Source organism: Thalassophryne amazonica, chromosome 10, assembly GCF_902500255.1.
Source record: "Thalassophryne amazonica chromosome 10, fThaAma1.1, whole genome shotgun sequence".
NCBI lineage: Eukaryota > Metazoa > Chordata > Actinopteri > Batrachoidiformes > Batrachoididae > Thalassophryne > Thalassophryne amazonica.
In genome coordinates this window covers 5,441,333-5,465,381 of record NC_047112.1, presented here as the reverse complement: position 1 = coordinate 5,465,381, position 24,049 = coordinate 5,441,333, and the positions used below count along the sequence as shown (strand labels likewise).

The following is a 24,049-nucleotide window of genomic DNA, read 5'->3' as shown; positions in this document are numbered from 1 at the left end:
ATGAAACTCCTAACGTCAACAAAAAGCACAACCTGTTTATTTGATCCTGTACCAACAAAACTGTTTAAGGACCTGTGGTCCACTCTTGAGCCGATTGTGCTGGAAATTATTAATCTTTCTTTAACTTCTGGATCTGTTCCTAAATGTTTCAAATCTGCAGTGATTAAACCATTACTTAAGAAACCTAATCTTGACCCTAGTGTATTGACAAACTATCGGCCGATATCAAATCTATCATTTTTCTCTAAAATTTTGGAAAAAGTGGTGTCACGGCAGCTCGTAGACTATCTTACTGAGAATAATCTCTTTGAGCCACTGCAGTCTGCTTTTAGAAAATATCATTCCACAGAGACGGCTCTCACTAAAGTGGTGAATGATCTTCTGCTTACAATGGATTCGGACACCACTACAGTTCTGTTGCTGTTAGATCTCAGTGCTGCATTTAATACAGTGGATCATCATATTCTACTTGATAGGCTGGAAAATCATTTTGGGATTACTGGGAGTGCCCTTGTTTGGTTGACGTCATACTTGACCAGTCGTTCTGTGTTTTGTACAGTAACGCTACCTCTAACCTTAGTGACATGAAATTTGGGGTTCCTCAGGGCTCTGTCTTAGGCCCCCTGCTTTTCTCCCTTTATATAGCACCCCTTGGGCATATATTGCGGTGTTTTGGGATTACCTTTCACTGCTATGCAGATGATACTCAGTTATACATGCCGATAACTGCTGGTAATCTTGTTCACATAAAAGCCTTAGAAGATTGCCTTGCAGCAGTGAGAAGTTGGATGTCTAGAAACTTCCTACTTTTAAACTCTGAAAAGACTGAAATGATGGTTCTTGGTCCAGTGAGACATCGGCATCAATTTGACCAGTTAACACTCAGCCTAGGCTCGTGTGTCATACATCACACTGACAAAGTGAGGAACCTTGGGGTAATTTTTGATCCTTCGTTGTCCTTTGGCCTCCATATTAGAAATATTACTAGGACTGCTTTCTTCCACCTGCGAAATATAGCGAAGATTTGTCCCATCCTGTCTATGGCGATCCAGTAACCTGCTTGTCATTCACTTTAGCCACATAGAATTTATCTGTGCTTTTCCTAGAGTGATGACATCACAGAGCGCATCACAGACATCACGCGCATCACAGAGCTATGCTGAGCGCACATTAGCACTGCCCACTCTGGTCAACTTTCACCCTGCTCCACTGAAATCGCTGAGCGCTCACTCCAAAACAGAAAACAATCTGCATTGTATTGTTGAGAAAAAAAAAGATGCACCATAAAATCACCAGTGTAAAATGAACACTGACAGTGAACATATAGTCCCACTCTGGAGTGGGACTATATGTTCACTGTCAGTGTTAGTTTTACACAAGTGATTTTACTGTGTGCATATTACATCCAATTATTCACATTTTGTGGACTGCGATTCAACTGGAAAACAAGAGTGTGTATTTATGTGACTTAAAGGTGTGCACTGGCTACACAACTCAATTAGTCACTTAAAAAAATGATATTTATATATTATATATAATATATATAATATATAGATATTATTGATATTATATTATTTGGAAACATTCTGATCAGGTGTAACAGATGTGCATATTTCAGTCACTCTCCACCCCCCCACCCCACCCCCCCTTTTCCAGTGTGTGTCCCATCATTAAAAACATTCTTAAGACTTTCCCAGCACTGCTTAATATTACACCTGGTTTCAGACCCGATCAGATGACCATATATTGGCAGGTGTACTGACTGTGATACTGATCGATGTGCTGACGTCCCTGTTTCTGTATTAATATGTGAACTAGAGAATGAATGTAACATATTGATGTGATCAGACTGCTTGAGATTGATGGACGGCTGTGTCCTGGTTGTTGATATGTCTGTTCAGATCTGGAGTCACAGGCGTCTCCATGTGTCACTCACCTGCGCTGAGCAGCTTCACCTGTAATATTCATGTAAAGACAGAAATAACAGTGAGAGGAACAGTAGTAGCCCGTAAACCAGTACAGATCAGTATGTCTGATATTTATATTGTGTATTTATGTTGCAAAGTGTTTTTCTTTTTTACTTTCACTTTTGATGCTCTGTGTGCTTCTTACCCTGTGTGCTGCTATACTGTACAATACTGCTGGAACCTCATTTTCACCGAGGGAGTCTTCCCAAGGGATCAATAAAGTTCTGTCTAATCTAATCTAAACAACAGATGGATGCATGACTGTGTTTTCTTCTGACCAGCAGCTCTTCAGCAGCAGCACATTCAACTTCTGGAGATGTTCCTGTCAGCTGATCCACTCACAGGAGGAGATGACACTCAGAGCTGGTTGGCTGTGTGCAGGTGGGAAACATGAGCTCATGGCCCCTTGTCAGACATTTAATATGAGCTGTGGAGTTATGTAAGATGAACTCATCCCCACAAAGCAAACACTGAGCATACGCTCCTGACAACTGATGGACATGAGGTCACATCTGACCGTCAGCGTGAGTTCTGATGGTCTCTGCAGAACATGCAAGCTGCTGTTTAACCTCTCCACCACAAAGAAAGCAGTGATTAGTCCTCCTGACCCCTTGAACGCTGCACTGAACTGGATTAACAGATAAACTGATGAACAGTTTAACTCACCTGCAAAAACGTGTCCACATTCATATCTGCAGCAGCCGTAGTGATGAACCGTGTACTGTGAGAGTGCATGCATTACACATAATTATATATATATATATATATATATATATACACAAGATACATACACCCTGCATATTAACAATAAGCTCAAAACATGCATTTAATGTTGCATTGATGCTGATGAAAAGAACCGCTAGGATGTATATTGACAACTAATCTCACACGTAGAAATGTATGTAGCAACAAATGTCTTACCGGAATAATTTCTAATTTAACAACTGCATCTGTGAATGCATTGACAGTTATATTGATGACCATATCAGCCAATAAACTACCAGGCCAGCCAAGCCAGTAGGACATATTTCAATCTGGATTTCACCTTGCATCATTATTATTATAATTATTATTGTTATTGTTGTTGTTCTTGTTGTCGTGCATGATCCTGATCAGACAGTAATGCTTTTAATGTGTACCAGTAGGTGGCAGCAGACAAAACAAAACCAAAATGATCAGAAAACTACCGTAGAAAACTCACTGAAACCACTCATAACAAATATTCTTTCAGAATAAAAGGTTCTTCTGCTTTAAAATACTGTTGAAGGTGCATGACACCACCATTACCAACAATAATACTGGTACTAGTAGTACTAGTACTAGTAGTAGTAGTAGTAGTAGTAGTAGTAGTAAAGCTGTACAGAGGGAACTCTGTACATCTTTTTGAAGTTCTCTATATTTGTGCTCCTTGAATCTACTTGGACCCTACGTACCGGCCCGGGATTTGCATTCACAGGACGCAGGATTACTTTGTGTCCCTAGGGTGAATAAAAAGTCTGTGGGAAATAGAGCCTTCTCTCATCCTGCCCCGGTCCTGTGGAATGATCTCCCCGGTTAGTGAGACAGCCGGACTCTGTTGAGGCTTTTAAGCCATGACTGAAAACGCATTTTTCTATTTTATATGGTTAACATACTGTTTTACTATGCTTTTTATTCTTTTTACTTTTCATGCGTTTAATCTTTTAATTATGCTTTTTGATCTTTTGGTTAATTTTTTTTTTTTTAGTTGTTTCCTGTGAAGCGCCTTGAGACAACACTGTCCTAATTTGGTGCTCTATAAGTTCAATACATTAAATTAAACTGTGCTTCTCCATAACTTTTCATTCCACAAATCCAGTCCACAAACTGAAATACAGACACTCCTCTTCCTTCGAATTCATGAGTTATAGTATTCACATTTTTAAATACATTTTTATCAGTCTGTTTACACTGTTTTGGGGTAGGTTAGTATTTCATTTTTTAAAAAATCATTTTCCTCTGTGATTTTATCTGTTTGATCTGCCTTTTGTGTTGTTTCTCTCACTTTGCATTGCTCTGCAGATGCTGTCGCACTTCTTCCTGTAGGGATAATTTGATTTAGATTTGTTTTTTCCAGAGTTGTATGACCACAGTGCTTTTTTTTTTTAAATTGAACTTTCTTCCTAAATGATGTATTAATGTATAGCAGAATGAACATTAGCCCCAAGACACATCCTTGGGGGACGCCGCTCCTTACTCTGAACCATGATGATTTTGTACTCGGAAATCTAACACCAACAGATATAGTGCTTCACAATTTCAAAAAACACACGATGCTTTTATGTTGAAAGGACCCCATCCAGATGTCTTCTTCTCATTGTCGCTCTCTTGACATCCGCACAGTGTCAGTGTCAGGAAGAAGCCGCGTCGAGAAGAACCTGTTGGTTCAGAGCTCCACCCGGTACCCGGTGTCAGCGGACACCTGGGCATGGAAGGAGGACAAGCCAAGTGGACGTTACAGTCATATCGGTCCTCGTGGCGGATCAAACCTGTGGGACTGAAGCCGAAGGTTGGTGACGCGGTGTGTGCGCGGGGAAACGCTCAGCTAGCTCTCAGCTAGCGCTAGCCGCGAAGACCGACCGCAGCTCGTCATGGACGGTTCATCGTAAACCGACGGTTCGATCGCTCTGACGGTGTTTGTGAAGCTCGCTGGCAGCTCGTCGCTCGTCATCGATTGTCCAGATGTGCAGAGGGTAGCCGCCGGTGGCTGTCCGGGTCACAGTGAGCGGGATTCGAACCGAGGCGATCGACGGGCTGGAGCTCAGATTATATCAGCCGGAAAATGAAGAAAACCGAGAACAAGAACAAGAGAAAACTCTGTAATATGGAGCAACAGGAGAGCGAAGACAAAGAGGCGGTGAGTGGAAACGGAGCGAAAGTGCTGCGGAAAGACCGAAAAGTCCAAGTCAACTAGCACATATTAATCATATCTTTTTTAAACGGTGTTTTCCGTAGAAAACACTTTCAGGCTTGAGTTCTGACAGTTTGTGCTGCTTTGTCGAAGTGCTGCCGTAGCACCAGTCCACCAATCCATGCTACTCTACGAAAAAGTGCTACCTGTAATTCTGAGCAGCATGTGGTTTTGTAGCCTTCATCCCATAAAGCTTTAGCTTTGAAACACTTTCCCAGCTAACAATGGAACGTTGCTTGAGCGTTACATCAAAGTGGCAGTAACGTTGCATCACAACGTTGTAGGAACGTTCATTTGTAGACTCTCCAGAACGTTCCAGGGATGTTCCCAAGAACGTTGCCAACCAACCAACCTAGAACGTTCTCAGGAGGTTGTGACACAACATTGCTGCAACGTTGTTGCAATGTCCCCCAACACGAAGGAACACTGTGAACACTGCATGAGTCTGTAAATTGCAAGTTTATTACTTTAGAAGTATTATTACAATAGCAATGCATTAAGCCATGGACAAGTTCTCAGTAACTTGATTAGTTCTCATCCGCCCTCTAGTATTATTACAATTACAATAGCATTAAGCCAGGGATCAGTTCTCATCTGTGATATTGTGACCTATGACTAAGGTTCAAAGATTTTGTTATTTTCACTGTGCAATTGTATACACTAGAAAACAAAATTTCTTTTCTCAATCAGTGACTTTAGTGCAATAAAACTTCAATAGAATAATTTACCTTACATAAATAAATAAACATAAAATAATACAGTCATAGAAACAGGTAAAATACACTCCAATTTCTCAGGTACTAAGCCAGGTGACATCATCCAGTATTATTACAGTTACAATAGCATTAAGCCATGGATAAGTTCTCAGTCTAAAATGAACTAGAAGGGTCAACGTTAAACAAAAACTGAAGATGTCTCCACCGTCCACCCTTTAAAGCAGCAACATCAGTCCCGGATCCAGACCGGTTTGGACCGATGTAGTTGCATCGGTCAGATTTTTTTTACGCATTGTTCGTCATCGGTAAAAAAAAAAAAAAAAACTCAATCCTGAACAGTGCCGAACGTGTCCCCGTGGTGAACACAGCTTTTGATTTGTTCCCACAATGGTGGGTGGATCACAAAGGTGGATCAAAACAAACATAGCGTCACTCCAGTCGAGTTGATGATCATGGCATCCAGGAAAAAAAGTTGTTGTGCAAGGAAAATTGGGCACTTATTTCATGTCTCCCCCACACCTTACAGAGGGGGAGACATAAGTTCTCAGTATAAAATGAATCACTTGTCATCTGACCCATGACTAATTGTGGCATCATCACTCATGGCACTGCTGTCCATGGCATCATCATTCACTACACAATGGTCCATGGCATCGGCATCCACATCGTCGCCCAGGGCTTCATCCACCCCAGCATCTGAGTCAGCATTAACACCAGTACCAATTCTTTCATCCTCCTTCTTTGCCTAAAAAAACAAAGAAAACCATTCATAAAAATACTATACAATAACTTCTATAGTGCCAGTCCCCTCAGCACAGTGAAGTTCAAGGGCGCTCAACCAGTCCATGTATTAATATGCAGAATCCTTAATTCAATATCTCAATTTTTACAATTCATATTTTAATTTTTCAGAGGATACTATTCAATGGTTTCAATCCTATCTTTCAAACAGAAAGCAGCGTGTTGTTGTGGATGGGTGGATGGTGCCACATCCTCGTATCTCCCTAGTTATGTTGGTCTTCCACAAGGCTCAGTATTAGCCCCTCTATTATTCTTTCTGTATAGAAATGATCTCCCGATGTGTGCTCTGAACTAAATATGCAAATGTATGCAGATGACGCAGTAATCTTTACCCAGGGAAAGAGTGACAAAATATCTGTAGACCTCACAAATGCACTATGTAAAATACACAAATGACTACATAAAAATTGTCTTCTGCTGAACACCAAAAAACTGTATGTATGATGTTCACCAAAAGATCAATTAAGCTAGCCAGATCCCATGTTTTCTTGGAAGGGGAAGAACTGTGCTTGTGAACCAATTCAAATATCTCTGAGTGATATTAGACCCAAATCTTACATTCAAAAAACATATCAAAAAGGTAAATCACACTGTAAAGTTCAATCGATCTAATTTTAAACAGATAAGACCGTTTATTACAATAGATGCGGCCAAATCTTACTTACACTTCATGTCACATATAGAGTATTGCATTACAACATGGTCCTTTGCAGGAACAACTGTACTGAAACCAGTAGAACAATTGTACAAAAAAGCCATAAAAATATTGGACCAAAAAAAAAAAAAAACAGATTTCTCATCACCATCCAATCTTAGAAAAATATAATCTTTTAAGTTTTGAGAATTTCATGCTATTTAAAATGTGTTGTGCTGTGTACAGGTCCCTACACAATTTGGCCCCACTCCCTCTGAGGAACTATATTAACAGGAAAAGCAACAATGAAATTAACACCAGATCCTCCGCTAGGTGTGATTGCGAGATCAAATTTTGAAAAACTGTCTTTGCTCAAAATGTACTCTCTATTAGGGGTAGTAGCACATGGAATACTCTGCCAACGACAATCAGGTTCAGCCCCACATTTGCTTTATTCAAGACAGCTTAAAACATGACTGAAAGAAAACCAAACCTGTAATCATTACGAGTTAAAGACATGCGAAAACAATATACTTTCATATACACGCACACAACAACACATAGGTAAACTTATGCACACCAGCACTTTAAAGAGATACTGCAGCTGTATCGAGCACTTTACTATCGCGACAAAGCACTTTAATTCAGCATCTTATAATAAAACTGACTGTACCTTTACACACCTACAACTGAATTCTACCTCAGTACTTTCCTGCACTTTATATTGAGACAACAGCATTTTAACCTCCATCTTGACCGGAACAGATTAACTCCTCCTTTATATGGCTCTGGGTTATATTAAAATATGACAGTGTATTATATTGTAAATTATCAATGTTTTTATGCTTGTTAAATGCTCTGTGTTTTATATTTTATGTCTGGAGACTACGGATGGAAATTAGTATTATGCTAAAACTGGCATATTTACGTTAAAGTGTGTGCCCTATATATATATATATATATATATATATATATATATATATATATATATATATATATAATATGCACTGTCCCTGTCAAATAAACCAATAATGAATGAATGAATTCCAATTGTCAACACAGCCGAGTGACAGTTACACTATGGAGGGAAGGTGAGCTCACACAGATAGGTTTTAAGATGTTTGCGGAAAGAGAATACAGAATGTGAGGAACGGACTGAGAGAGAAAGATTGCTCCAAAGAGCTGGGGTGCATGTGAGCCAGTCACAGTCTTTACTCTTGAAACAGTCAACACTGGACCCGGATTTGATTGAAGGGAATGACTAGGTGTGGCCATGGTGCTAGTACAAGTCACCTGTGAGTTGCTGATGCCATAAAAGTTTAACTACTTACCCTCTTTGCTGCATGGCGCAGTGTTTCAGTTAACGCATCATCGATAGCATCTGGTAAAATTTCCATCTTGTTGCTGAAGGCTTCTGTCACAAAAAACAAAATAAAAAACGGTCTTGTATTTTCCTCTTTTTTAACTGGAGAAACGATAAAATTCTTTTTAATTGCTAACTAAAATTAAATGATGCAGTGAGACACCTTGATAACTTACTCTTCAAAACTCTAGAGAGTGAGAGGCTGCAGGGCTTTCTTCTCTTTCCATCCTTTGAGGCTGACGCCAGCCTACAACCGCCACATCCCAATTTCACCGAGCATCGTCCTGGCAAAGGAGTTCAGCATTGATCCAGACAGCTGTTTCAGCAGATTCACCTGTGACAGAGTAAAAAGAAGTATGTGTGCAATGGCAGTATGCAACTTTTATGAAAATAACCACTTCTGCAAAAGTGTTAGGAACAATAATTTACCACTGTCCTCCTAAACTCCTGGTCCTCCAGCGTTTTGCTGAATTGGTCCAGCTCCTCCGTTGTTTTAAGTCTGGCCTGCATTATCTCCAATGCAGTCAGCTTCTTCAGCAGCCTGATTCCTCCACAGTAGTTGTAGTATGCCGTCTACCTTTGACTCCAGTCTGTCGAGTCGTTGCTGTGTACCATCTGTTACAAAGTTGCTTCAAGTTTAGTTTACATGAAACAGCTCCAGTGCTGCTGAAAGCAGGAACACGTATATAAACACAGCAGAACTACTCGATCAGTTAATAGGCCTCTCATGCAATGAAATCTGATGACATGGTTGTTTGTATAAATACATTATTAAGATGGCATCGAGCTGGCAGCTCGGTTATAGAAATGAGTTTGTAGAGGGGCAGCTGGCTCTTATTAACAAATTCCATAAAAACCTGAAACATATCTGTGCCTCTCCTGTGGCCTTTCAAAGGAAAAATGCTCAGCAGTTCTTCTTTTACATTCATGTTGTCAAAAAACATTCTAATAAAAACACATAGCTGAGCCACGTCCACAGTATCAGTGGATTCATCGAATTGCAGAGAAAAACACTCACATACCTCAGTATCATTCTTCAGTTGCTGATCAATATCCTCCGCATGAACTCGCATCGTCGTGCAACAGACTTTCTTGAGAGCTGCACATCCTGCAGACACGATCTCATTCTGATTTTTAAAATCGGCAAAGATCACATCTGCAGCTTCCATGAAAGCTTCTTTCACAATTTCACCATCCTTGAATGATTTCTTTCTTTCTGCCAGAACACGGCTGGCACGATAAGAAGCTGTGGTTGCAGCCTTACTGGTGGTATTTGTCCGGGGAAAATGGCCTGTTGTGCTGCAAGCCGGCTTTTAGCCGGGAAGCTAGCATCGTAGCTCTTGTGGATCGTCTTAAAATGCCGCTCCAAATTCCCTTTCTTCGGTAATGCCACGTTTGCATTGCAGATAAGGCAGATGGATTTTCCATTTGAATAAACGAAAAAATAATCTTCCTCCCACTCTGGATGAAAATGATAAGTTTGGGATCTTTTTCCTCCACCATTATACGCTCACGTCACTCTCCACTGTAGCTCCTCATGACCTCTTGACCCTGCGCATGTGCAGATAGAATGAACCGCGGGAGTCCCCCCCCCCCCCCCATGCGATCGACCGGTCAATCCGGACTAGACTATCATCGGGACGGTAGGCCTACTAAAGTATCCCTGAGAATGAAAACTTTCGGAAAATTAAGTAAGTTATAAAATATAAGTGTTAAGAAAGAAAATACAGGAATCACTTTATTTAAATTGACAACAATACCAATTCACCAGCCTTATTAATCAATATATAGATTGATAAGGCTGGTGAATTATATATAGTAGTTAATAGAACGTCCCCTCAACGTAAGTACAACGTTCCAAAGAAATGTCCAAAAACTGTAACAAGTAAACGTGCCTGATGGAAGTTGCCAGGAGGTGGACAGAACGTTCCCAATTGTGCAACGAAAATGTAACCTCCCAGCAACGTTGCAAGGACGTTCCGTGTTAGCTGGGTTCAGTTTCATTTATTTATTTAAATCACAAACAAGTGCGTGTATAGAGCACGTATTGATATTTGTATCATGTATGGTTTCAAAGGTAGCGTATTTTGATTCAAAAGTATCTCTATCAGATAATGCTCTTGTACACACACTCACTGCATGTGCAGCTGTTATGATTTCAAAGGGAGCGTATTTCAAATAAGAAGACACAACGACAGACGCTTTTCAGAAATTCTGGACAGATCTCAAAAATACGGCTCTGCAGAGTCACACCCGTTGAGATGTGGTAGCACAGCTCGGCAGAACGGCATTTTTCCGAGCGTTGTGTGGAAAAATGTAAGACACAGAAATGCCAAAAGAATGTCAAAAGACTAGGAGCACTTTGTTTCAGCTTCATGTACCCCACCACTAACTGCATGCGTGCAGACATGTTTGGGTATAAACAAAAGTTAATGTGCTAATTTATTGTCAGAATCCGTCTGTTATCACCAACAGATTTCAAGGTACACGTGCTTCCACTTTTGTTTTCGTTCTTCAAAGTTTAAATGCAGACATCCTGATAAAGCGTGTCCACACAGAAGACTGGGCCTTATGTGGGCCGCAGGGCACCAGAGTTGGTAACACTGCTTCCATCATATCACAGTGTTATACTTTTTTTTTTTTTTGACATGTTGGATTAATCAGCTCTGACTCTTTTGTGAAGAGTTACTGGGGAGTTTTTAATGCCATGAACAGTGAAAGCATGTTGTGAAAACAAAACAAAACCCGTGTGGTGACACGTGGAGGTGGAGTCCTCTGACTCATGTCTAAGTTTTTATTTATTTTACAAAATGTGTGGAGTAGGTGACAGAGTCTGACACCTGACACCTTTTATTGAAATGTCTGACTACACTTTTATTTAGGGATGTCTTGATCAGGTTTTTTTGGTCCCGATCCGATTCCGAGTCATCTGATTTTGAGTGTCTGCCGATACCGAGTCCCGATCCGATACTTTAAAAAACTGAATGTACAATGAACAAATGCTAAATATATAATATTTTCATTTTAATCACCTTATTTTATTATTTATCACTTAAACAGTGCACTTCTCCTTGAGGTAGCTTGAACAATCAGGTAATAATCTACCAGACTTAAAAAAAAAAAGTACAAATTTCCATGTTATTTTGTGTAAAAATAAATGTCCAAGGTTCCTTTTGTTAAACAAGAAATGATCTAATCTGAAATAACAGGTGGTTTTAATTTACAGATGAAAGGTTTTTAAACAACCATTTATTGATTTATTTAGCTATTTAATTACAAGTGTTCTAAACTTTTTTTAATCAGAAATTTTGAGGTAATAAACAACAACAACAAATACATTTCCGAGGATTTTTCTTCAAAAAACTGCTCTATAAATGAGCAGATCAGTGGTTTCTGCACCGATCTGTTTTGCACAGATCAGTGGTTTCTGCCACTTGCCTTCCGTGTTTTGGCCCGACGTGTCGTTCCTATTGGACTGCACAAAGCTACGTCACAGCTCAGTGTGTCGAAAGTTGGATTGGGTTGAATTTATGTTTTTTCTTTTGTTCAATAAAAAAAAAAAAAGATTGGGTTGAACTTTGACCACGTCAGCCTGTCGACAAGCGGTAATGCGTGCTTCATGAGAAGCGTCGCTTTAACTCAGCTTTTGATGCGACACTTCTGACGCCTCTAAAAAGCAACACGTCTCATTGAAAATAAAGCTTTTTAGACCAATTCTTGACGCTGCTGATGCTTACGACGTGTGAAAGACCCATTAATCTGCAGTAATGAGCTTGAAATAGCGCTGATCAAAATAATGAGGATAAAATCTATATCGGATTCCAAATCGGGATGCAACATCCGATTTTGATCAAGTCTGAAACCACATGATCATGCCCGATTTCCGATCACATGATCGGATCGGGACATCCCTACTTTTATTATCGTTTCAGAGTATTTATTTATGTTCTTCCCCTCTTGGTGTTTGAGTTTTTCACTGTGGGCAGCCTGGTTGTGGTTGAATGTCTGTCTGAATTTGTGCCAAAAAGGGCATCAAACTCAGCGCTGCAAATGAAACAGCAAACAAAAGTCAAGCGTGAGAATTCCCCTGTGGACATTAGTGAGAGACGGGTGTCCTTCTGTAATTATGGACGTTGACACAAGGGGCCTGTGAAGAACTGTCTGGTGGTAGATTAGACACTTTTTTATTGGTCATCATTGTTAGATTTTGGCCACTCGTTGACCATGACAGATCTAAGCGTGGACATTTGAGAGTGGGTCGCAGCAGATGATTGGCTGAATGAACATAATTGTACTACTACTGTTTTTTACAAAGTGAGATATTGGCAGATTGTTGTGCCTTTAGTGGGCAGGATTATTCTGCATTGTGCTTTTCGTCCAATGAAAGATGACGCGAGAGGCAGCAGCTATAAATCCGTTTTACATTAGAACTTTAGTTGACAAATGAGCCCCAACCTCCACTGCTAATAAAATGGAGCTGATGCAGAAGTCCTAAATCTTCCAGTTCTTTCAATGTCCACTTGATCCTGGCTTTACAAGCAAGTCACTCCTCATAGACCCCCATGTTAAAATGTCCAAATTTACAGTAGAAATATACATGTATGGAACCTAGTACAAAAAATATTTTTGGTCTCTCTAGCTAGCTTTATGACAGCTGTATGTGGGAGGTTTTTTTTTATGTACAACTCTTTAGTTTAAGCCTTTTTTAAGACATAAAGTTATGAATAATTAGGAGCATGTATGCTGCTAGGTCTCCAGCCTGTTAGCTGCTATGGGCATGACCAAGTGTGTGTGTCATTCCTCAGCATGTTATCATGTACGAGGTCTGTTAGAAAAGTATCGGACCTTTTATTTTTTTCAAAAACCATATGGATTTGAATCACGTGTGATTGCATCAGCCAAGCTTGAACCTTCGTGTGCATGTGAGTTTTTTCACGCCTGTCGGTTGCGTCATTCGCCTGTGAGCAGGCTTTGTGTGAGCAGTGGTCCACCCCTCTCATCGGATTTTTATTGCGAATAAATGTCTGAACGATTTGGAGCTTTGCTACATCAATTTTTTTCCTGAAACTGTGAGAGACCTCCAGGTGGACACCATTCGGAAAATTAATATGGCTTTCAGGGACGATTTTATGGGGATTATACAGATTAAGGAGTGTTACTGCCGCTTTAAGGACGGCCTGCAACTGCTGAGAGCGCGGCGCGCTCCCAGCGCCGATCGACATGCTCAAACAACCAGATCATTTCCAACGTGAAGGCTTTGTTGATCCGGGAGGTCGTCTGACTTTCACAAAAAGGCAGGAGATGTGGACATTAGCACTTTTTCGGCACATTCCACTGTTACAGGAGTTTTTTTTTTTTCATGGAAAGAAAAGCGGAGGGACGCGCCACGGAGCCGTTCATTACGTGGGACAAAACCAGCTCAGTGTTGGTCTCACAGGACGTCTTTCAGGTGGCTTTCAGATGGATTCCGGTTGCTTTTCAGTCATGTGATTATCCGATTGTGATTGTGCATGAGCTGGACATGCCCCAACATGTCCTGTGAGGCTTCATCTTGGCGTTGCTTTGCGCCATGCGGCTCCACCGCGATGCACTGAACTCCTCCGCACGTCTGTCTTAATGTGCTGAAAAAGTGCTGATGTCCACGTCTGTTCACAATTCCTGTGCTAGTCAGACGACATACTGGATCAAGACAGCGTCCAGTTTGGAAATGAACGGCACATTCCACTGTTACAGGAGTTTTTGTCATGGAAAGAGGAGCAATGGCGCAAAGCAACGCCGTGATGAAGCCTCACAGGACATGTTGGGGCATGTCCAGCTCATGCACAATCACAGCCGGATAATCACATGACTGAAAAGCAACCGGAATCCGTCTGAAAGCCATCTCAAAGCCGTCCTGTGAGACCAACACTGAGGTGGTTTTGTGCCGCGTAATGAACGGCTCCGTGGCGCGTCCCTCCGCTTTTCTTTCCATGAAAAAAACTCATGTAACAGTGGAATGTGCTGAAAAAGTACTGATGTCCACGCCTTCTGCCTTTTTGTGAAAGTCAGACGACGTCACGGATCAACAAAGCCTTCACGTTGGAAATGATCTGGTTGTTTCAGCGGGGTCTGAGCATGTCGATCGGCGCTGGGAGCGCTCTCAGCAGTTGTGGGCCGTCCTTAAAGCGGCAGTAACACTCCTTAATCTGTATAATCCCCATAAAATCGTCCCTGAAAGCCATATTAATTTTCCGAACGGTGTCCACCTGGAGGTCTCTCACAGTTTCTGGAAAAAAAATTGATGCAGCAAAGCTCCAAATCGTTCATTTATTCGCAATAAAAAAACGACGAGAGGGTGGACCAGTGCTCACACAAAGCCTGCTCACAGGCAAATGACGCAACCGACAGGCGTGAAAAAACTCCCACATGCGCACAAAGGTTCAAGCTTGTCTGATGCAATCACACGTGATTCAAATCCATATGGTTTTTGAAAAAAATAAAAAGGTCCGATACTTTTCTAACAGACCTCGTATATCTGAAGACTTACTCTTGCGTTTAATTGCACTAATGGACTGTTGAACAAGTCCGTGCTCCAGTATTTCCTTTGGGTGAAATTTTAGTATCATTCAATTTATTTGTTAGCATATGCATTAGCACATATGTTGGCATGTACATTGGCATGTGTTGATAGCTTGGTGGTGTGTTGGCTGGGATTTAGGCAGAGTCAGTTAGTGACAAATGGAGCCGCCCCATTTGAGCTTCTACAAGGTGACATCACAAAGGATTTATCCATACACTCTATGATTTGTCCACATTGTTATGACTGGACGTTTTGTGTCATATTGCCCTTCCAAGGTGATGTTTTTTTTTTTTTTTTTTTTTTTTTTTTTGCTACTTTAGTTGTGACCTTTTAAAGATGACACATATTAATGTTTTGACTTAGACCAGCGACGTCTCGGTACCTGAACCAGCTCTTCATTAAATAGTCTCCTTCTTGCTGTCACTCTGTTTTTGAGAATTGTCAACTCTGGACAGATTTACCAAAGTACTGTTTGTATTTTTCAGTGATTGATAGAAATGAAGTCCAACACACATTCATTGACATGGAAATGACTTGGACTTGTCTAAGCCAAACTGCCCAAATTTGGTGCCATATTAAAGATTTCAGAGTCACACGTCATCTTTCCATCTCAAAGGAAAATAAGGTTTAAAATGTGCATTTGACTCGGGTTCTGCAGGTTAAAACATTTGTTGAACAGTTTTTTTTTTCTTTCTCTATTTGAATTGTGTAAAAATCTCTTACAGAATTTACCGTTCTTGAAGTCTTACACTAGCTTCTTCCATTTAAAATTTTCTGCCTTACCACGCTAGGGAAGTGTGGGATGAGCTGCTTGTTCTACGGCCACAGCGGCCTGGACCCAGATAAACGGTAGAAAAAGAATGAATGAGGTTAGCGTGGAAATAGTTTAATTACAACAGTTGTTGATGGTCATCTCTTCATTCAGGTGGAGTCGCACACAGGAAGTTTGGTTTTTGGGGTTTTTGTGGCAGCAACATTGTGGTCAGCGCGCTGCTGCTTTATGTGTTTGTCTCTGAAGTTATGAGAAACTCTCTGCTTGTTGGTTAAAATAGTTCTGTGTGGGATTACCACTAACAGTAGCCTTGGCTGTTTGCTCTTTTGTGGTCATTAGCGCTTGTTTTGGTTAACCGTTAAAACTCTCGCGGGGGGCTGTGATTTCCTTCCTCACCTTGGACCAGTTTTGGGTGAGTGCCCAGTCGGGCGCGCTGCTGAGGAGCCGTTGAGCTACAACGACTCCTGAGGCTGTTGGCTCAGGTGCATGGAAGCCGCCGGGCTGACTGACAGACTCACATTGTTCATGCTGAACACTGATTGTTGCCCATAAGGGACACAATGGGCAGCTGGAAGCTGGAGAATGAAGTGCTTTGATTATAAAGTGTTCATTACCCAGAATTCTTACCTCGGCGGCTCATCTGTCACTTTTTATACGACCGTGTGAAGATGCAGCGTCTGAATGAGGTCAGTGATGAACATTGAGGGAAGTCATCAAAATTAAACAAAGCGCCAGACAGCAGTTCACCATTAATGATTCACCACATACATTTTTCTGAATACCAGAGGAGACTTTTATCAAGATGATGTGAAATTACATACTTGCAGCTCCAGGTTTCAGATTAAAATCCTTCTAGGAATTCTGTGTTTTGTTTTTTTTTTGTCCCAGTCAGGTGCAGCACATGACCGGTGGTTTATTTCAGTTTCTTCTGCTCTGATGTTTATTTAGTGAGAAAGTGTCATATCTGTGTGATGTGACACTGGACAAAGGGAAAAGTGCAGCATTTTAATGTCCTTTGTGATTGACTGTGTTTTAAATCCCCTTTCCCACCAGGCTTACGTAGAGCTGCGTAATACGGCGTACAGACTACGCGGCTCTACACCCATCTTAAGCAGCAGTACGCTGAGTTTATGCTACCCTACACAGCATTACGCTGAGGGACGCTTAGGGTACGCCACACGGATGCAACAAATTACACCTGTTTAATTTTTTCTGCGTAGAGCACTGGAAACAGAAAGTATGCAGTTTTTAAGCAAGTTTGTGCAACACTGCATGACTGGAAGCAAATCTGCACAACACTGCGCAACTGTACACATCCAAAAACTGAGTGCATGCATCCACAGTGAATCAGCTGGAGGAGAACAGGTGTAGCATGTGTGTGTTACTGCATGATCCACGCAGGCCGCATGCAGCACCTGTATGTGCTTACAACAGGTAATCGAACTGGTGCATGTGTGCGTGCTCAGAACAGGTGATTGAACTGGGGCGCGAGTGTGTGATGATATGATTCCTCAGCTGAGTGTGTGTTTATAAAACAGCTGAAGGAGTCGTTGCGCGTGCATGAGCTGGTCTATGGCAGGGATGCATCTGTTGCTAATGTGTAAGAAACAGCAGGTCTTGAAAAGAAGAGTAGAGATTTGATACTCGATTTGTCTCTCGATCTGCGTCATCTGCAGTACAAGAGTTCATGCGTGACTTACTTGGATATGCCTCAGATTGCTTTTTCCCTTGGCAGACTTGAGGATTTAGATATGGCAAAAATAACTTCAGGAAAATTCTTGTGTTCTATTGAACAGGACATGTTCACAAGCTTGTTGCCATAGCAACTGATACCAATACATATGTATTGGATTGACTGTACGTAAGGGAAGGAGAATCAAAAGAAAATATCATCAGGTCATACATGCATTCACTTGGTAATTCATGCAATTGGGTTAGCGAGCATGTGTTCAATGACCTGATTAAAAAGGGACATCAAACCAGTATAAGAGGAGTCCCCAAAATTCTGCAATTGTATATAAAGTAGAGATGTTAGTTTATCCACTTCTGCAGATTTTGTTAAAAAAGGCTGATGGCGTGGGCCAGCAGGTGGCGTTAAGCTGCCTCAAAATTGGGCAAGTCGAGTACTTTGGGGCCCCCTGGTGGCCAGCGCCATCAAGACCCCAGTGTTGTTTCAGCTGCATTTGATAGAATAGGACCTATATTTGTTGATAACATTGAATTCTGGTTGGGGTCTTGATGGAGCAGAAGGTTATGGGCCTTTAAATACAGCCAATTTCACAAAATGACCAGACTTTGAGCGCCCCCTATATTCAGTGCCATCGATCCCCCAACCTAATATGTATGTAAGATGAAAGAGTTTGCCTCCATAAGTCATTTGTTCGTTAACTGGCTTGGGGACTTGAAGGCGCTGAATGTTACACCACTTGAAAGATGGGAATTTAATGAAATATCAGTTTTTTGCATATATTTGCCTTGAACTTTGATGGTCATTGTTTGGTTTTCGGTCGAAAAATTTTGGTAAAGTTTGTTTCTTGGTAGGTTCCATCTCTGAGCCATGTTTCGTTGAAATCCGAGTGAGCTTCAATCACAGCCCGCCTGATCCTTAAAACAATTGGCTCGTAAACTTTGAACTGGTCTACTGGTTATGTCAGAATACGTTTAGTCCCTGTCATCTTGTCCACAGATTTTACTTCACAGTACTTGACATGTTCCTCTAATGTGAGTTGTTAAAGTCTGGAACAGCAAGATTCAGAGTGTGATTTCCAGCTGGGGATGAAATGTCCTTAATGAAGGAAATACATCATGCTGTGTGCACTTACTGCTGCATTTTCTGCTCTGAGTTCCAGTTCTTCCTCCCCCTCAGTCATCTTCATGCTGCAGGACACTGCAGCACCTTTTGTGCAGTCTACAGGGCCCTGGCCGCAGCCTATGGGGCCCTGGCCGCGGCCTGCGTGCAGCCTACGGGGCCCTGCTCGCGGCCTGCGTGCAGCCTTGTCGCTCTCACTTTTCTTTGCTTGTGGCCTTTTATGTTCTAACTCAGTTACGGCTGTTGTCCAGGTTGGTATGTTCTCACAAAATACCAAATACCAGTCCAGTCGCGAGGACAACTGGCCTGTTCTTCTGCACCTGAAGGTGAGGTTTGTGAGCTGTGACCTAAAAACAAATCTTGACGTCCAAAGGATTGTTTAATTTTTTTACTTTGAAGTCGAGTCATTTGAAGAGAAGGATCGTCTTTTTATGTTCATGTTTTTCTGGGGTTGATATTGGCAACATACCCCAAAAATTGAGCAGTTGAAGGATTTACTATCTTTCACAAGGACACTTGGATACTCAGCACTGGAGTAAAACGAGACAACAGAATGGAACAAAAGAAGTTAAGTGCTGTACAGAACTTTGCGATCTGATGTTATGAGTCCAGCAGTGTGTACATCTGGAAAAGTGAGTGCCGTTTGCTTTTCATGATGTCGGTAGCATGGTCCATGCAGAGGGTGTTATATAAATTAAAATAAATAAGATAAAAAAAAAAATAAAGGAACTCGGGTCCATCAGGCTGGCTCTTATCCTGGTGTACCGCAGTGTGAAGCGGGTGAGAGCAGGGCTGCATGATATATCACATCAACATCATCATTGTGATGTCTGTCTGCCTGTGCAACATCACTGGATGTGCAATATTGGGCAAGGCAAATTAAATTGAGAACCATGGAGGGGTACTTCATGGTTCTCATCTTCCATGACTAATTCATAAGAGAGGTCTGTCTGATGTTGTGTTTTCTCTGCTAAAAAAAGTGACATACATAAGTGATGCTGAACATCAAGTTAACTGCAACTTGTCACAGATGTGTGGGGCTTGTCTGTACCCGTCAATATTACATACATAGTGAAGGAGGTTTGTTGTTATATGTAGGGCTTTTATTGTGAAATGTCAGACCAGAGGAGCCGTATGTTTCCTTAAAATGAAAGAAGCTCTTAGCGTTCTTTGTGGTTACTGACTGCAGTGTCCCCGAGGCTGGAATTGTCCTTTTGGGTCATTTTTGTTTTGGACCTCGGTGGTGGAGGAGGTCAGGAGAAGCTGGATCTTTATTAAATATTCCACTTGTCTTGTCTGAACTGTTGGGATAAAAATGAAATTGACAGATACTTGACCAGTAGCCCTCTACTGGTGGTTGGCTCTCACTGCGGTATTGTATCACTTCCTGTTCCGGAGCACAGCGGTGTTTTGCTGTATCTGTTAGCTGTTTATTCTGCGCAGTTAGATTGATCTAGTTATCTAGATAACGATTTGTTTCCCAGTGTAATCTTCACGTGCCTTAACTAAAGTACTCCCTCTGCTGAATCACCTCTAAATTATTTACACATTATTCACTTTGTGTGTTTTTAGGAATCCGCTAGCTTAGCGCAGCTACTAGCTCTTAGCCGATTTAGCATGGCGGCTTCTCCTGTCTCTCCCGCACTTTTCTGCTCTGGGTGTGAAATGTTTAGTTATTCCTCGGCCTCCTTTAGCAGTAATGGTACTTGTAATAAGTGTAGCTTATTCGTAGCGTTGGAGGCCAGGCTGGGCGAATTGGAGACTCGGCTCCGCACCGTGGAAAATTCTACAGCTAGCCAGGTCCCTGTAGTCGGTGCACACCAAGGTAGCTTAGCCGCCGTTAGTTCCCTTCCAGCAGATCCCGAGCAGCCGGGAAAGCAGGCCGACTGGGTGACTGTGAGGAGGAAGCTTAGCCCTAAACAGAAGCCCTGTGTACACCGCCAACCCGTTCACATTTCTAACTGTTTTTCCCCACTCGGTGACACACCCGCCGAGGATCAAACTCTGGTTATTGGCGACTCTGTTTTGAGAAATGTGAAGTTAGCGACACCAGCAACCATAGTCAGTTGTCTTCCGGGGGCCAGAGCAGGCGACATTGAAGGAAATTTGAAACTGCTGGCTAAGGCTAAGCGTAAATTTGATAAGATTGTAATTCACGTCGGCAGTAATGACACCCGGTTACGCCAATCGGAGGTCACTAAAATTAACATTGAATCGGTGTGTAACTTTGCAAAAACAATGTCGGACTCTGTAGTTTTTTTCTGGGCACCTCCCCAATCGGACCGGGAGTGACATGTTTAGCCGCATGTTCTCCTTGAATTGCTGGCTGTCTCAGTGGTGTCCAAAAAATGAGGTGGGCTTCATAGATAATTGGCAAAGCTTCTGGGGAAAACCTGGTCTTGTTAGGCGAGACGGCATCCATCCCACTTTGGATGGAGCAGCTCTCATTTCTAGAAATCTGGCCAATTTTCTTAAATCCTCCAAACCGTGACTATCCAGGATTGGGACCAGGAAGCAGAGTTGTAGTCTTACACACCTCTCTGCAGCTTCTCTCCCCCTGCCATCCCCTCATTACCCCATCCCCGTAGAGACGGTGCCTGCTCCCAGACCACCAATAACCAGCAAAAATCTATTTAAGCATAAAAATTCAAAAAGAAAAAATAATATAGCACCTTCAACTGCACCACAGACAAACAGTTAAATGTGGTCTATTAAACATTAGGTCTCTCTCTTCTAAGTCCTTGTTAATAAATGATATAATAATTGATCAACATATTGATTTATTCTGCCTTACAGAAACCTGGTTACAGCAGGATGAATATGTTAGTTTAAATGAGTCAACAACCCCGAGTCACACTAACTGCCAGAACGCTCGTAGCACGGGCCGAGGGGGAGGATTAGCAGCAATCTTCCACTCCAGCTTATTAATTAATCAAAAACCCAGACAGAGCTTTAATTCATTTGAAAGCTTGACTCTTAGTCTTGTCCATCCAAATTGGAAGTCCCAAAAACCAGTTTTATTTGTTATCTATCGTCCACCTGGTCGTTACTGTGAGTTTCTCTGTGAATTTTCGGACCTTTTGTCTGACTTAGTGCTTAGCTCAGATGATAATTATAGTGGGTGATTTTAACATCCACATAGATGCTGAGAATGACAGCCTCAACACTGCATTTAATCTATTGTTAGACTTAATTGGCTTTGCTCAAAATGTAAATGAGTCCACCCACCACTTTAATCATATCTTAGATCTTGTTCTGACTTATGGTATAGAAATTGAAGACTTAACAGTATTCCCTGAAAACTCCCTTCTGTCTGATCATTTCTTAATAACATTTACATTTACTCTGATGGACTACCCAGCAGTGGGGAATAAGTTTCATTACACTAGAAGTATTTCAGAAAGTGCTGTAACTAGGTTTAAGGATATGATTCCTTCTTTATGTTCTCTAATGCCATATACCAACACAGTGCAGAGTAGCTACCTAAACTCTGTAAGTGAGATAGAGTATCTCGTCAATAGTTTTACATCCTCATTGAAGACAACTTTGGATGCTGTAGCTCCTCTGAAAAAGAGAGCCTTAAATCAGAAGTGCCTGACTCCGTGGTATAACTCCCAAACTCGCAGCTTAAAGCAGATAACCCGGAAGTTGGAGAGGAAATGGCGTCTCGCTAATTTAGAAGATCTTCACTTAGCCTGGAAAAAGAGTCTGTTGCTCTATAAAAAAGCCCTCCGTAAAGCTAGGACATCTTACTACTCATCACTAATTGAAGAAAATAAGAACAACCCCAGGTTTCTTTTCAGCACTGTAGCCAGGCTGACAAAGAGTCAGAGCTCTGTTGAGCCGAGTGTTCCTTTAACTTTAACTAGTAATGACTTCATGACTTTCTTTGCTAATAAAATTTTAACTATTAGAGAAAAAATTACTTAACCATCCCAAAGACATATTGTCATCTTTGGCTGCTTTCATTGATGCCGGTATTTGGTTAGACTCTTTCTCTCCGATTGTTCTGTCTGAGTTATTTTCATTAGTTACTTCCTCCAAACCATCAGCATGTCTATTAGACCCCATTCCTACCAGGCTGCTCAAGGAAGCCCTACCATTAATTAATGCTTCAATCTTAAATATGATCAATCTATCTTTATTAATTGGCTATGTACCACAGGCTTTTAAGGTGGCAGTAATTAAACCATTACTTAAAAAGCCATCACTTGACCCAGCTATCTTAGCTAATTATAGGCCAATCTCCAACCTTCCTTTTCTCTCAAAAATTCTTGAAAGGGTAGTTGTAAAACAGCTAACTGATCATCTGCAGAGGAATGGTCTATTTGAAGAGTTTCAGTCAGGTTTTAGAATCCATCATAGTACAGAAACAGCATTAGTGAAGGTTATAAATGATCTTCTTATGGCCTCAGACAGTGGACTCATCTCTGTCCTTGTTCTGTTAGACCTCAGTGCTGCTTTTGATACTGTTGACCATAAAATTTTATTACAGAGATTAGAGCATGCCATAGGTATTAAAGGCACTGCGCTGCGGTGGTTTGAATCATATTTATCTAATAGATTACAATTTGTTCATGTAAATGGGGAATCTTCTTCACAGACTAAGGTTAATTATGGAGTTCCACAAGGTTCTGTGCTAGGACCAATTTTATTCACTTTATACATGCTTCCCTTAGGCAGTATTATTAGACAGCATTGCTTAAATTTTCATTGTTACGCAGATGATACCCAGCTTTATCTATCCATGAAGCCAGAGGACACACACCAATTAGCTAAACTGCAGGATTGTCTTACAGACATAAAGACATGGATGACCTCTAATTTCCTGCTTTTAAACTCAGATAAAACTGAAGTTATTGTACTTGGCCCCACAAATCTTAGAAACATGGTGTCTAACCAGATCCTTACTCTGGATGGCATTACTCTGACCTCTAGTAATACTGTGAGAAATCTTGGAGTCACTTTTGATCAGGATATGTCATTCAGTGCGCATATTAAACAAATATGTAGGACTGCTTTTTTGCATTTGTGCAATATCTCTAAAATTAGAAAGGTCTTGTCTCAGAGTGATGCTAAAAAACTAATTCATGCATTTATTTCCTCTAGGCTATTGTAATTCATTATTATCAGGTTGTCCTAAAAGTTCCCTGAAAAGCGTTCAGTTAATTCAAAATGCTGCAGCTAGAGTACTGACGGGGACTAGAAGGAGAGAGCATATCTCACCCATATTGGCCTCTCTTCATTGGCTTCCTGTTAATTCTAGAATAGAATTTAAAATTCTTCTTCTTACTTATAAGGTTTTGAATAATCAGGTCCCATCTTATCTTAGGGACCTCACAGTACCATATCACCCCAATAGAGTGCTTCGCTCTCAGACTGCAGGCTTACTTGTAGTTCCTAGGGTTTGTAAGAGTAGAATGGGAGGCAGAGCCTTCAGCTTTCAGGCTCCTCTCCTGTGGAACCAGCTCCCAATTCAGATCAGGGAGACAGACACCC

At 41.3% G+C, this 24,049-nt stretch overlaps 1 protein-coding gene across 3 annotated transcripts in view; it reads left to right on the top strand.

Annotated features, from left to right (window-relative positions):
- The first annotated feature begins 4,345 nt into the window (after positions 1–4,345).
- mast2 (microtubule associated serine/threonine kinase 2) overlaps positions 4,346–24,049 on the top strand; it is a 240,637-nt gene continuing 220,933 nt past the window's right edge. For 2 of the 3 annotated variants that reach the window (XM_034179342.1, XM_034179341.1), the window contains exon 1: positions 4,346–4,842. In XM_034179342.1, coding sequence (XP_034035233.1) covers positions 4,768–4,842 — 75 coding nt within the window. In that variant the 5' untranslated portion in view covers positions 4,346–4,767. The remainder of the gene's footprint in view (positions 4,843–24,049) is intronic. The other variant, XM_034179340.1, reaches the window with a different exon arrangement.